The sequence below is a fragment of the Musca domestica genome, unplaced genomic scaffold (assembly GCF_030504385.1).
Source record: "Musca domestica strain aabys unplaced genomic scaffold, Musca_domestica.polishedcontigs.V.1.1 33, whole genome shotgun sequence".
NCBI classification, from domain to species: domain Eukaryota; kingdom Metazoa; phylum Arthropoda; class Insecta; order Diptera; family Muscidae; genus Musca; species Musca domestica.
This window is the reverse complement of record NW_026712312.1, coordinates 3,275,979-3,291,781: the sequence shown is the minus strand read 5'-3', so window position 1 is coordinate 3,291,781 and position 15,803 is coordinate 3,275,979. Positions and strand designations below refer to the sequence as shown.

General features: G+C 34.1%; 1 protein-coding gene across 1 annotated transcript in view; it reads left to right on the top strand.

Annotated features, from left to right (window-relative positions):
* The window catches only part of LOC101900641 (uncharacterized), a 489,471-nt gene that overhangs the window by 418,679 nt on the left and 54,989 nt on the right, over nucleotides 1-15,803 (top strand). The window contains exons 7-8 of the mRNA XM_059125281.1: nucleotides 3,222-3,362; nucleotides 12,553-12,677. Coding sequence (XP_058981264.1) covers nucleotides 3,222-3,362; nucleotides 12,553-12,677 — 266 coding nt within the window. The remainder of the gene's footprint in view (nucleotides 1-3,221; nucleotides 3,363-12,552; nucleotides 12,678-15,803) is intronic.

Below are 15,803 nucleotides of genomic sequence, written 5' to 3'. Positions count from 1 at the left end.
GGGACCAGAAACGAAATAAACCACCACGAAAAAAAAAACATTTTAGAAACTCAATTTTCTAGTCATGTTTTTGTTTTTTCTCTCAGCTCTCTCCACACTGCATATTTAGTATGCAATATGCAGAATGGTGTTCAAACACCCACCCACACACACAAACACATAAACCAAACACCATTCCAACATAAAGTAATGAAAAACATGGCTGGACAATTTGTTTTTTCCATTCGACCTACGAAACATTTTTGTTGCATATTTTTCAATTTAGCCGTGGAAAATTGTGATTTTTCATTTTCTGTTCAGTTCAGTTCTGTTTTGTTTTCCATTTTTTTTTTGGTATTTCCATTGCGGTAGGTGCTCTAAAGTGCAATGCAATGCCAGCGGAAAGCGGAAATGAATAAAGTTTTGTGCACACAAAACAAAATACGGCACAACAACAAAAAAAAGTTGTTGAGATTTAAATCGGATTTGTTTTGTCAGAAACTGAAATTTATTGTGTATTGTGTTATACTACTCGCTCATAACAATCTCTAAAACACACACTCACACACAGCCAGCGTTATTGAATTGCACACACACAAGCAAACATTTAAAATAGCCCAACGTAGATTGATTTTTCCACTTTATGCCGACCATATTGTAATTATCGTTGTGTTCTGCTTTTCTATTGAATGACCATCGTTGTCCGTTTGTCCTTTAGCATTCTTTGCCGTATGCTATTGTTTTTATACCCTCCACCATAGTATGGAGGGTATATTAAGTTTGTCATTCCGTTTGTGACACCTCGAAATATACATTTTAGACCCCACAAAGTATATATATTCTTGAACAGCATAAAATTCTATGTCGATTTAACAATGTCCGTCCGTCTGTCCGTCTGTGGAAATCACTCTAGCTTCCGAATGAAATAATGTGATAAAAATTTATTCAAATGTGTATTATGTCTGCAGGACTTTTGGTATTGAAAATGGGCCATGTAGGTCCACATCTTCGTATAGCCCCCATATAACGGTACCTCCCGATATTCGGTATTTTGATGATATTAGCGACATTATTTACCGGAATTGTTTCAAATTTGGTATTCAAAGTTCTTAATGGATACTACAGCCTAAAACAGAAAATGGGTTATGCAGATCCACGTCTTCGTGTAGCCCCCATATAACGGTACCTCCCGATATTCGGTATTTTGATGATTTTAGCGACATTATTTACCGGAATTGTTTTAAATTTGGTATTCGAAGTTCGTAATGGATACTACAGCCTAAAACAAAAAATGGGCTATGTAGGTCCACGACTTCGTATAGCCCCCATATAACGGTTCCCCCGATATTCGGTATTTTGATGATTTTAGCGACATTATTTACCGGAATTGTTTCAAAATTGGTATTTGAAGTTTGTAATGGATACTACAGCCTAAAACAGAAAATGGGTCATGTAGGTCCACATCTTCATGTAGCCCCCATATAACGGTACCTCCCGATATGCGGTATTTTGATGGTTTTAGCGACATCATTTACCGGAATTGTTTCAAAATTGGTATTTGAAATTTGTAATGGATACTACAGCATAAGACAGAAAATGGGGCATGTAGGTCTACGTCTTCGTATAGCCCCCATATAACGGTACCCCCGATATTCGGTATTTTGACGATTTTAGCGAATTTCTTCACCGGAATTGTTTAAAATTTGGTATTTGAAAGTCATAATGGATACTACAGCCTAAGACAGAAAATTGTCTGTGCAGGTCCATGTCTTCGTATAGCCCCCATATAACGGCAACCCCGATATTCGGTATTTTGATGATTTTAGCGAATTTCTTCACCGGAATTGTTTCAAATTTGGTATTCGAAGTTCGTAATGGATACTACAGCCTAAAACAGAAAATGGATCATGTAGATCAACGTCCTCGTATAGCCCCTATATAACGGTACCTCCCGATATGCGATATTTTTATGATTTTAGCGGCATTATTTACCGAAATTGTTTCAAAATTGGTATTTGAAGTTTGTAATGGATACTACAGCATAAGACAGAAAATGGGTCATGTAGATCCACGACTTCGTATAGCCCCCATATAACGATACCTCCCGATATTCGGTATTTTGATAATTTTAGCGACATTATTTATCGGAATTGTTTCAAATGTGGTATTCGAAGTTCGTAATGGATTCTACAGCATAAGACAGAAAATGGGCCATGTAGGTCCACGTCCTTGTATAGCCCCCATATAACGATTCGCCCCGATATACGGCATTTTGATGATTTTGGCCACATTATTTACCGGAACTATTTCAAATTTGGTATTTAAAGTTCGTAATGAATACTACAGCCTATGAGAGAAAATTGTGTGTGCAGGCCCACGTCTTCGTATAGCCCCCACATAAAGGTTCCTCCCCATATTGTGTATTTTGGTGATTTTAGCGACATTATTTACCGGAATTATTTTAAATTTTGTATTTGACGTTCGTAATGGATACTACAGCATGAGACAGAAAATTGTCTGTGCAGGTCCACGTCTTCATATTGCCCCCATATAACGCTATCTCCCGATATTCGGTATTTTGATGATTATAGCGACATTATTTACCGGAATTGTTTCAAATTACCTATTTAGAGTTCATAATGGGAACTTCAGTCTGTGACAGAAAATTGTCTATACAGGTCCAGATCTTCGTATAGTCCCCATATGTCAGTACCTCCCTATATTCGGTATTTTGACGATTTTATGTACAATACTCACCGAAATTGTTTGAGATGTCGTATTTGAAGTTCGTTGGACCAGGTCTTCTCACAGCTCCGATATAACGGTATCTCCCTATATACGATATTTTTATAATTTTAGCTACATTATTGACCGTTTAATTCAAGTTTCGAATTTGGAAATGGCAATGGCTTATGACAAACAATGCATATGTAGGTCCACGTCGTATACACTCCAAAATAACTACTATCTTCGGTATTTTTAAGATTTTAGCAGAATTTTTAATGGATTTTAATTTTTTGAAAATTGCCAAATTTGTATCAAATCGTGGAGGGTATTCGAATATAACTGCTATCTTCGGTATTTTTAAGATTTTAACAGGATTTTTAATGGATTTTAATTTTTTTGAAAATTACCAAATTTGTACCAAATGGTGGAGGATATTCGAAGTTCGGCCCGGCCAAACTTATAGCTTTTTTAATTGTTTTTATTTTTCATTTTCTGTTTGTCCTTTTCCATTTCAGACTTTAACAATGACGGCAAGCCCGATAACATCACTTTCATGATAAAACGCATTAAAGTCCACAACATGAACGCCATCAAGGATCCCTCATATCGATTTCCCGGAAATTATGGCGTTGAAAAATTCTTGGAATTGTTTTCAGGTAAGTTATTGGCGATTGTTTTGAGAACTGAAATGAAAGTGTGTGATAAGATATCATTTGCTGTGAGTGGACAAAAATATATTTATTTTTGGAAAACTTAATTTAAAGTGTTTTCAAAATCATTTTTGCTCAACTTATTTCAAAATGGATTTGAAGAAAACATTATTCAAATGCGAACTTTTTTAAACAACTTTAACGATGGCCAAAAGTCTGTAATATCTCCAGTGAAAATATGAGGAAAAATGCATTTAGATATCTTAAAAACCAGTAAGGAAAACTCATAAGTCGGGCGTGGTCGACTATATGATACCCTACACCACGATGCATATTTAGTAGAGCTCTCGTAAAAAAAAGAGAATTTCTGAGCTCTATGAGATATCTGGTACAAAATATGATCATGGTAGAGTTCATATTCCGAAAGTTGGAGATTTAAACACCAAAAACGGCTGTAACATATATATGGAGCCACAGCTATATCTGAACCGATTTTCAATAAGTTTTAAATGTTAACTTCTAGAATGATATTGCTTGGCAACTTTTCACTCACTTTGGGCTGATATTAGCCATTTGGTGCACAAGAAACCTAAAATCGGACGAAGATATATAGGGGAGCTATATCCAAATCTGAACCGAACTTAATAAAATTTCAATCATGTATTGCTGGGCTGAATCTAATATCTGGTACTAAATATCATTTTTGTGGGGTATATATTACGAATGTGAGGGACTGAAACATACATATGTTAGCTATAGCTAAATCTGAACCGATTTCCACCAAATTTAAAGTACTTATTTCTATATTGACTTCGGTCAGAAGTGCCAAAATTCACACCATTTGGACTGATATTAGCCATTTGGTGCACAAAAAAATCTAAAATCGGATGAAGATATCTGTGGGAGTTATATCCAAATCTGAAACGAACTTGATAAAATTTGATCTATGAATTGCTAGGCTGTATCTCATATCTGGTGCTAAATATCGGTCTTGTGGAGTGCATATAACGACTTAAACACCAAAATCGGATGAAATATATATATATGGGAGCTATATCTGAACCGATTTTCACCAAATTTGAAGCGCCTGCTTGTAGGCTGAATTCGGTCGGATGTAGCAAAATTCACACCATTTGGACTGATATTTGCCATTTGGTGCACAAGAAACCTAAAATCGGATGAAGATATATATATGGGAGCTATATCTAATCTATTTCAATAGGATTCGTCTCTGAGCCCAACAAATGTTATTAAAAAATTTCATCTCAATCGAATAATAAATGCGACCTGCATTTTCCTTACAAAAATATATGGACAGACGGACGGACGGACATGCATAAATCACAAACATGTAAATGCTACATTAAGTTCTGACAAACTTTTAATTACCTCTACAATGTGAAAACTTGAATTATGAACTTATCAGCTTTTCTTAAAATCTCCAAAAATTATAGATCCAATTTATTATTATTTTTTTTTTTTAATTTTATTAAATGAAAGCAAAAAATGTCGGAAATAGCATCAAATTTTAGAACAAGTTTAGATTTGTTCAAATTGATCACTTTTGGCACGAATTATGGCATTCGAACGACCAATGAAACTCGCTCGCTTCCCGGCGAAGAGCTTGCTTGGTGATCGACACTTTGGTATTTTTTAGTGCCAACCTTGCTTTCCAAAATACTCCAGACACAACAGTCCAACGGATTGGTATTCGGAGATTTTGGTGGCCGTTCTGGGTGGCGCATGTTGAGTGCGATGGTGCTGATTTGCGGCCACAATGTTTGGGCGCCCAAGGCTTTAATACACCCTCCAGAATATTTTCGCGATAAAATTCGGCATTTATTCTGATGCCACGGTCGATTAATACGAGTAGAGAGAGACCATAGCTGGCGCTTGAGTTATGGTGGCCAACCGAAGGTGTAAATTTTCGGCTGACCTTTTTGTCAAGTAAACACGATGATTTGGTTTCTTTTACAAACTGCTTGACAACGTATGTTTTCTCATCGGAGAAAACCAAATTCGGCAGTTCATCACATTCGGCCTTTTGCGAAATGTTCAGCTCACGAGCCATTTTTCGACAACTGCGACGAAGGTTTCGATCAAGTAGCTATTATACTTTTCGAACCATTTCTGCTGATGTTGCTGTTTTCTTCTGTCCACTTCCTTGACGTCGGGCTACGCAACCAGTATCACAGTAACGAGCGATGATACCAGACACAAAAGATTTATTCACTTTTAAATGCTGGAGTGCTCCAACTATAGCCACTTGTGGTTTTCCAGCCAAATATAAAGAAATCCCACTATCACTCTTGAATTCCATTACGAATAACTTTTTTCTCTGGAAAATTCCCACCAAAATGCTTTTGTACGCTTGCAAACAATATAATGAGCTGTCACTGTAATAATATTAACAGCTGTCGGACGAGTGGCTTAGAAACGACAGCAGTCTAAAGTTGGTTTCAGTTTTTTTCATCTCACCCTGTACCTACGCATTCTAATACGATCGTACTTTACATATATTCTAAAAATAAAAGTATATGTGAATAGCTCTGCTAAATATTTATTTCTAGTGCTTTGGGACATCATATAGTCGGCTCCATTTCACGAATTTTTGTTTCATATTACAAACATATTGCAATAACCATAAAAGCTCACTTTATAGGTGACTAAAATACAAATATAAACCAGTAGTGTAATTCTCTTACTCATTTATTGTAAAAATCGGTAATATTAAAACACTTATAATTTCGGTAATCAACGATATTTTGGTAAGACCTACCAATAGATACCAATGTTGTCAACTTTAACTTATTTTTTATATCAAAATTTTGGGTTTTAAAGTTGCCAATTTTTTCGGTAAATTAAAAAATGAGTTCGACAATCCCACTACAGCTTTGATTAGGTATTTTTTCGAAATTTCACAACTGCATGTATAAACAGCATCTTATGAATTTGTAGAATTCTCATTTAATTTCATTCTTAACTTAAAATGGTTATGTATATCCTCTCGAGCAACATTTCATACCCTCATGCCATTTCATACCCTCATGCCAACCTTAATAAAATCTTGCATGCCAACGTGTATGTTGGTATGCATGTCAAAAAAAAAAAAAAACTGGTATGACATCTCTCTGCCTGCTCGAAATAATTTATAATTGCAAAATTTGCAAAAATATTCAACAATAACCGCAGTCAAAATGCAATAAAGTTAATAAAGGCACGCATACCCAGTCAGATGATATCCGCAGATATTACGTTAGCAATAACAAGCCATGTATGTGGTTTTATAAAATTGCATTATTTTTTCCATGCGACATGGATTTATGTTGGAGACATTGGGGTGGATGTGAAAGAAATAAACGGCAATGAAATTCCTCTTGGAAAAATCGACTCTTGCAATTCGTATTTCTCTGACAGAAAACAAAAAAAAAGGACCAATAACAAGAAATACTCAATTTCTGACCACAAGGTGGTCAGGGTATTATTTCTTTGTGCGTTTGTTTGTAACAGGCAAAAGGAAACGAGATAGACCCATAGTTCCTTTTGATGATCTGCATAGAATCACATTCTGAGTCGATTTATGCATATCCGTCCTCCCGTCCTTCCGTCCGTCTGTCCATGTATTTTTGTAAACAAAGTACAGTTCGCATTTATTGCACGATCCAGATGAAATTTTGCACAAATCATTTGTTTCGCCCAAGGACGAACCCTATTGAATAATCTGTCAAAATTTAGATATAGCTCCCATATATATCTTCGTCCGATTTGCCTTTTATTGTGCACCAAACGTGTAATATCAGCCCGACTATTATGGAATTTTGCACATATAATCAAATTAGGCCTGAAAATAAGTATGCCAAATTTGATCGAAATCGGTTCAGATATAGCTATAGCTCCCATATATATTATTCATCCGATTTGTTATTTTTGGTCCTCCGCAGCCGTAATATGCACTTCGTAACAACAATATCTGTGGAAATATATCAAATACAGCTCAGAAATACATTTGCTAAATTTTATCGAGATCAGTTCAGATTTGGATATAGCTCCCATATATAACTTCGTCCGATTTGCCTTTTATTGTACACCAAACCTCTAATATTTGTCCAAATGGGATGGAATTTGGCATTTATGACTGAATTGAGTCTAGAAGCTAGTATGTCAAATTTGGTGAAGATGGAATCAGATATTGCTATAGCTCCCATATATATTGTTCATCCGATTTGTTATATTTGTTACCCACAGCCGTAATATGCACTCCGTAGCAATGTTATATTCCGGGAAAATACAGCTCAGAAATATCTTTGCCAATTTTTATCGAGATAGGTTCTGGTTTGGTATAGCTCCCATGTATATCTTTATCCGATTTCAAATTAATTGTGCACCAAAGGGGCAATACAATTTAAAAGATACAAATGCTTTGGCATATTTAGTCCTTTGATTTTAAATTATAATTATAATCATAGCGTGTATGATTGAAATCTCCCATAAAAAACTTTTAATTGTTATGTGGAGCTCTGCTAAATTAGCAAAGTGGTGTAGGGTATCAAAATATCGGCCCCGCCCGACTTTAAGACTTTCTTTACTGGTTATATATATAAAGTGGTAGGATAGATAGTCAACTGTTAGGCGAACCAATTTTCATTTTAAACTTTTACTTGAGGATTGAAACTGACCCGAGAAACACCAGATAGCATAAAGGTTATTGATCTCCTACCATTTTCTAAAACGAAGACCATCTACACATTAATTTTAATACTATCACATTATTGATCCTTAAAGGTATTAATAAAAATCATGGCATAAAGTACAATCTATTAGTAATGATGACCCTCAAAAAATTTTTTTCATTTTAAATTTTTACTTGAGGTAATGATGAGCCCTCAAAAGACAAACCATGCAAAACGACCCTGTCCTTCTCTGCATCCATAAATGTTATCTCATATCTAAAATGTTTTCTCTCTCTCTCTTCCTCTCCCTCTCAATGATTTAGTAAATATATATATATATATATTACAAATGTAACCAGTAAATAAGTTAATACAATTGCCATTCCGCAAGCATCGCATTCAATATCAACAAGTAAACACTCGTTCTAACCTAATTTCCATGAAAGCTGATTAAATATTGTATGCGGTCGGTTTACATTTAATATATGTAATCTTATGCATATGCATCCAATATGAATATTATGGGCCATGATGTAGTTGTGAGTAATCCACATAGACACACTGCCGCACACACATGCATTGGAATGTCGTATAACTTACTTTTACTTATTTTCCCTCCATTGAAAATGTTGAGTTGAAGGATTTTTCTACTTTTCACGGTAACAAAAAAAAATCACTGAATGGAAATGAGAAACACGCACTGGCAGCAGCATGCAAACAGACACACTTCTAAGGAGAGAGAGAGTCATATAGAAAATCTCAACCGTTGTTGTTTACACATTTCTGAAAAGAGATATGTAAAATGTTTTGAAAATCAATTACACTTGAAGAAATGCAACTCAAAACTAGATTCAAGGTGAACTATAATGTTCTTCTTTAGACAGCTCACACACTCTCTCTCTCACTCTCTCTCGGAACGCTACTTGAGTTGATGTTGTTTTATGAAAATGCGTTCGTGTGTGAAATATACACAAATTAGCTGCTTCATGACCAGCATGTATTCTTCGAACTTCATAAAAAAATAAAACAATTTTTGACTTTCAAGGACATTGGCAGGGTTGTTGATGACGTTAATTCTTGGTACAAAGAAATTAAATACCAAACATTGCTACTTCAAAAATTAGTTGTGATATTTTATGGATCCTCATTTTTGTATGATTACGAAATTAAAATGAGAATGAAAATGAATCGACTTAGAATTATCCACAACTATACAAGCTCTTTTACTGTGAATTTTTAAGATATTGCAGCGAATCGGAAAAAGTGCTATTTTTGCGAAATAAACAAAGTTTTTCTTTAACGAAAATTTATGATATTTTTTCATGGTAAATATTGAATATACAAACTTCGTTCGTTCAAAGACTAACAATGAAATACGATCTTGAATAATTCGTCCTTTGACACTTTCTCCAAAAAATGAAATCTACCTTTAAATTTTGACTCCGATTGGAAACGTGTTAAATTAGCAGTACATTATCACATTATTCTCACTTGTAGTACATGCATTTTGAATGCAATTTTCATAAAAACTATTAAACCTGGATATATAGTTTATTCCGAGACTTATAGTGAAATGATGTGTAGATTATTTCTTCTTTTGACACCTTCCATCTAAAATTAAATTTTATGTTACTTTCAGGCGTTAACTCGAAAAAAGTCTGAGGAAAAATTAATCAAATAGGAAATATTTTCGGATATTTTTGGGAACATTGTTGCGAATATTTTTGTTCATATACAGGGGAAATAATTTTTCCCTTGGTGACTTGTAGTGAAATTTCAAGAAGAATATTTTCGTCTTTGACGTCATTCTTCTAAAATTATGCTTTATTAGAGATTTTTGGACAAACTCACACAAAAAACGGTTTTAACTCTAAAATTTGTCTTTAATATGTATGAATTTCTGGTCTTTAGGTAAGATTTATCCTTTTGACGTCTTCTAGGACCTATAGTAAAATTTAATGAGACATAATTTTGTGGAATATTTTGACTTGCTACATTTTTAAAAAAGGTCCAACAAGACCCTTTCCCATTGTTTGCTTTGCCAAATGTTGTAAAAATTGATTCCGATTTGAATATAGCTTTCACACATATCATCTTCCGATCGGAAATTTGTTGTACAAAAAAATGTATAATATCAGCCAAAAAAATACGAATTTTGGCAAATGCAACCGAATTTATTCTAGAAGCAAGTACATTAAATTTGTTCAAAGTTGGTTGAAATATATCTATAGCTCCCACTATATGTTTCATCGGATCTTTTGATTTTTGTTATGCAGATGCAGTCTTTAAATACCTTTGGCAAATTTTGTCAAATATCACTTCAATTTCCACTTTTTCTGGTACCTCCCCCACAAAAGGTCACAATAATTGTATCAGTTGTAGGCAAGGTGCAAAAATGAGCAGCATCAATCTACTTCATCAAGTACCTCCCCCTCAAAGGGTTAAAATTTTGAATAATTATATCTCCTATTAATTTTGAAAAACAAACTCAATTTTGCACATGACCACATTTCTATTAACACAGAATCTGGCGTGGAGAGAGAATATATCCGATCATTCCTTCCCACAACGGTCCAAAATTTAGAATAAATAAATTTATCACAAACATCATAATATTTTTACCAAAACAATGTCTGGTATGAAGATATCAGTCCACCCCTTCGGAATACTTCAGTCCACAATATCTGGTAACTCACGCACATTGCAACGTTTCCCAAAAATTATCACATATCCCATATAAAGTGACTTGTTAAAATCTTGCACGTTGTTCTAATAATATCAGACATAGATCAGATACGAAGGGATCAATATTTGCCCACTCTTTCAGAAACTCCTTCATAAAGGGTCGCCAGTTTGAAAAATCCAAGTCCAAATATATTAAAATGCACGGACATACTTTTTGACTAGTTTTCAAAATTTTCGCAAGTTTACAGCTGACCTCTTTGGCAAGTAAAAAAATCATTTTGTTTGTTTACAAACTGCTGGACAACGAATGTTTTCTCATCGGAGAAACCCACATTCGGCAGTTCACCACTTTCGGCCAAGCGAAGCAACTCTTTAACTCTTATTATCTCTCTGTTGTGGTGTAAGTTATTGCAATTATTGGAATTTTAATGGTTTACCCCGAGCTCATTTTTCAATATTTGGCGAATGGAATATTGCGATACGAGTCATTTTTCGGCCACTGCGATCAAGTCGCTTCTTTACATTTGGAGCCATTTCTGCCTATTTTGCTGTTTTGTTCACTTCCTTGACGTCGGGCTACGCTACCAGCATCACGCTAACGAGCGATTGTACGAGACACAAAAGATTTATTTATATTTAAATGCTGGAGTGCTCTAACGATAGCCCCTTGTGGTTTTCTAGCCGAATATAAAGAAATCACACTATCACGCTTGAATCCCATCATGAATAACTTTTTTTTTTTTTGGAAAATTCTCACCAAAATTATTTTCTACGCTTGTAAACAATATAATGAGCTGTCACTGGAATAATTTTAACAGCTGTCGGACGAGTGGTTTAGAAATGACAGCAGTCTGAAATTGGTTTTTCATCTCATCCTGTATACCGACAGCTCCGGACTTTTATAGTTTTCGACTTTTTTTTTTTTTTTTGAGATTTCATTACCGTTTCGATACTATTTAATTTATTCCCAAAGTTTCAAGATTATTTCCTGAATGATGGTATAAAATATTCCCTTTTTTAAATAATTCAAACTTTAAAAAATTTGTCTTTTTTGACCATCTAATATTTTTTTAAAGCTTCTGTGATGTCATAAAACAAATAAAAAAATATTTTTTTTTTTTTCATTTTGTAATGTCATGGCATATTCCCGAAGTAGTGAGATGTTGTTTACAAATACATTTCGTTCTGCTGTCCTTTGAGGAATATGTTTTCACAACACACACGAACACAAAATACGTAATAACAATAATATTGTTTTAAATATTTATGCCATACAATTCAAGGGTATATTGTATATTTAGTTTGAAATTCGAAATAAAAATCCTCCGAGAGAATGTTAAAGGTACATGCACACATACATACCAATTTATGCTATAAAAATTATTATAACAACACACACACACCAACACAAAAACAAAACAAATATTTATGTGTTTTTGCTGAAAATTGTACATTTTGAGACTTAAATACAGTCAATTCAGATTAGAGCAAAATGTGAACAGGTGAAGCAAGTTTTTGCAATTCGCGGAAACAAGGATGCTACAAAAACAGTTCTACTTGTTGTGATTACAATTATCGGTATCTTACTGTAGTATATGCTCTTAGAAAAAAAATAATAATCCCTCACAGTGTTGCTATTTTATTTTTTCGACATTAAATGACGTCTCTAATGCTATCATTTCGTCTCGTCTCATTTTTTTTTTTTTTTTTTTGTTGTATTCTTTAGTCTACGCTTTCTTCTTTATCTTCAATTCCTTTATTCTCCTAATACTCTTACCTCCGTGTATTTTTGTATTGAAATATGTACTATATGTCTTTTTTTGTTTGTTTGCCATTTTCAGAGGAGGATTACGATGCTTTCTGTTTGGCTTATATGTTCACCTATCGGGATTTCGAAATGGGCACACTGGGTCTAGCCTGGACGGGTGATTTGAAGAATGCCGGCGGTGTGTGTGAAAAGAATGGGGTAAGTACAGAGTATGTTTTTAATTCTAAATATATTTATGTAGATAACAAGTGATGATCTTTTTGGGACAATTCGCGTTGGGTGAAACTTCGAGTGCATTCCGCATTCGGTAACGTCTAATTTTAAATATAATTTCGGTATTTATTTATTTTTTTTTTTTTTTTTGAAAAATTTAAAAGAACACCACGCCATGATATTTTCCGATTACTTCGAGCATATATTTTGCAGATTTCTGCAGATCAGTCAATGAAAGTTATATATCGATTTATATAAAGTAGTACAGAAATACCTGACTGAGAATTAACGCCCAGATGAAACGGCTGAAGCTAGTTTCTAGACATTTTACACGAAGGTCAGTCTTGATGCGAAGGTTGGGTTTTTCAAAATTCGTACTAAAAGGGTAAAATGTACTAAAAATAATAATATTGGACAAACGGAAGGAGGTGGAATTATGTAATTTTAAATGAGAGTCACTGATGGAGGGCAGGATAAATGTACCAAAGCGTTTTTGGGAATTCGAACTTTAAGACTACGAATAGTTCCAAAATGGTACTAAACTTTTAAAATGGTGCCATTTGGTATTATGTGTAACGGATAGAGCTAAAACATTGACTTTAGTATGAGAATCAAGGTTGGGAATTAAGTTTGATATATGAAGGTTGTTTTACAAATGTGTACTAAATAGAACTAATTTCGGCACAGTTTGGTTTTGGGTAAACGAATGTAGCTGAAATTTGGAAATGTTGTATTGGGATCCTGTTGGTGGAAGACCTGTGATAAAGAGTTGGAAATGTGTACAACAAGTTCAGGTAATGTACTAAATAGTATTATATATGGTACAATTTGGTATTTGGTATAATCAGAAATTTGGTATTAGGGTCGCTGTTCATGTGTAGCCTGGACATATGGAGTTGGTTACAGAAATATGTATTATAATTGTACGAAAAGTACCGCATGGTACCATATTTGGTATTGGGTGAAGGGAAAAGGATAAGATTCTGAAATTTGATATTTAGATTAATGATGGTATCTGTTTTTAAGACTTCGCAGTGACTTGAAAATGCGTCGTATATTTGTAGGGAAAGAACTAAATTTGGTATTGGATGGAGAGATAGAGCTGGAATTCGGTTGCAATCCCCAAATTTGATATTGAGGTCTCAGTTGGTTTCTGAAAATGTGTAATTTAGTTCTACGAAAAGTACTAAATGGTACTAAATTTGGTGTTGGGTGAAGAAATAGAGCTAAAATCCTAAAAATTGATACAAAGGTCTTTGTTGGTATCTGGAATTGAGATATGGAGGTGGTTTTAGAAATGTGTACCATAATTATAAAAAAAAGTACTAAATGGTTCTAAATTGGGCATGGGCATTGGTTCTGGAAATGTGTACCACAATCACACGAAAAGTACTAGATAGTACTAAATTTGGTATTGGAATGGCCAAATCTGATATTGAAGTCAGATATGGAGGTGATTTTGGAAATGTGTACTATAAGTGCACAAAAAGTACGAAATAGTTCTATATTTTATTTGGCACAATTTGCTATTGGTTACTGAAATTCTAAAATTTGATATTAAAATTACTGATGTTATCTGGAATTGAGATATGAATGTGGTTTTGAAAATGTGTACTAAAATTCTGCGAAAAGTACTAAATAGTACTAAATTTTGTTTTTGTGTGAAGAAATAGAGCTAAAATCCTAAAAATTGATACAAAGGTCTTTGATGGTATCTGGAATTGAGATATGGAGGTGGTTTTAGAAATGTGTACCATAATTATAAAAAAAGTACTAAATGGTTCTAAATTGGGCATGGGCATTGGTTCTGGAAATGTGTACCACAATCACACGAAAAGTACTAGATAGTACTAAATTTGGTATTGGGCGAAGGAATAGAGCTGAAATCCTGAAATTTGATATAGATATCACTGTTGGTGTCTGTGTGTATAAGAAGTATTTTGGAAATTTGTACTAAAATTGGTGGAAAAGTACTTAGTGGTACTAAGTTGGGTATTGGTTTATGGGGTTGTGTTGAAATCCTTAAATTTGATATTGAGGTCTATATTGACATCTGGGATTGAGATATGTAGGTGGGTTTGGAAATGAGTATCATAATTGTACGAAAAGTACCAAATAGTACTAAATTTTGCATCGTGTGGAGGAATAGGGTCTGAATCCTGAAAATTGATATTGAGGTCTCCGTTGGTGTCTGGAATTGAAAAAGAACGAAATGTACTAAATTGTACTAAATTTGGTATTGGGTGTAAGAATAGTGCTGGAATCCTCAAAATTTATATTGAGGGGTATATTGGCATCTGGAATTGTGATATGAAACTGGTTTTGGAAATGTCTACTATAATTGCACGAAAAGTACTAAATAGTACTAAATTTGGTATGGAGTTAAGGGATTGAAAAGAAATCTTTAAATTTAAAATTGAGGCCTCTGGTTGTATCTGGTATTGGGATATGGGGGTGGTCTCAATAATTTGTATTACAACTGTTCGAAAGATGCTAAATGGTATTAATTTTGGATCACTGTAGATGTCTAGGATGGAGAGATGTCGATTGTTTTGAATGTACGTACTAAATGTTACTAAATTTCGTGCTAGGTGAAGGGATTGAGCTGAGATTCTGGAATTTGATATTGAAGTTATTGTTGGTTTCTAGGCCTTACATATGGAGACATTGAAATGGTTTTGGACAGAAAAATTCGATGTGGGTCCATTGTGCAGTAATTGTGCCTATATCCTCCTCTGTAAACTTCAAAATGAGAGATTTTGAAGAATTTTTAGATGCAGGATGTAAACATTTTCCTATTATTATTTCCCCGAAAAAAGAAAAACTCGAATAATGTATAAAACCTTGAAAGTCTGAAAATTTAGTACGATATATACAATTTTGATTTGTTTGATTTGATTTGAATTTTGTCAAACAGAACAATTTACGCATTTTAAGTACTAAAAAGCCTAAAACAGACTGTTGAGGCGAATTTAATATTTTATAGTGGAATTTTCGCTGACGAAGTAGCGGGCACTTGCAACTTCTTCCATTTGTGGTTATTATCCATTCCCTTTTGGTAAAATAATGCAGAATGAAGCAACATAAAGATGTTCTTCTTATCCCCCCATA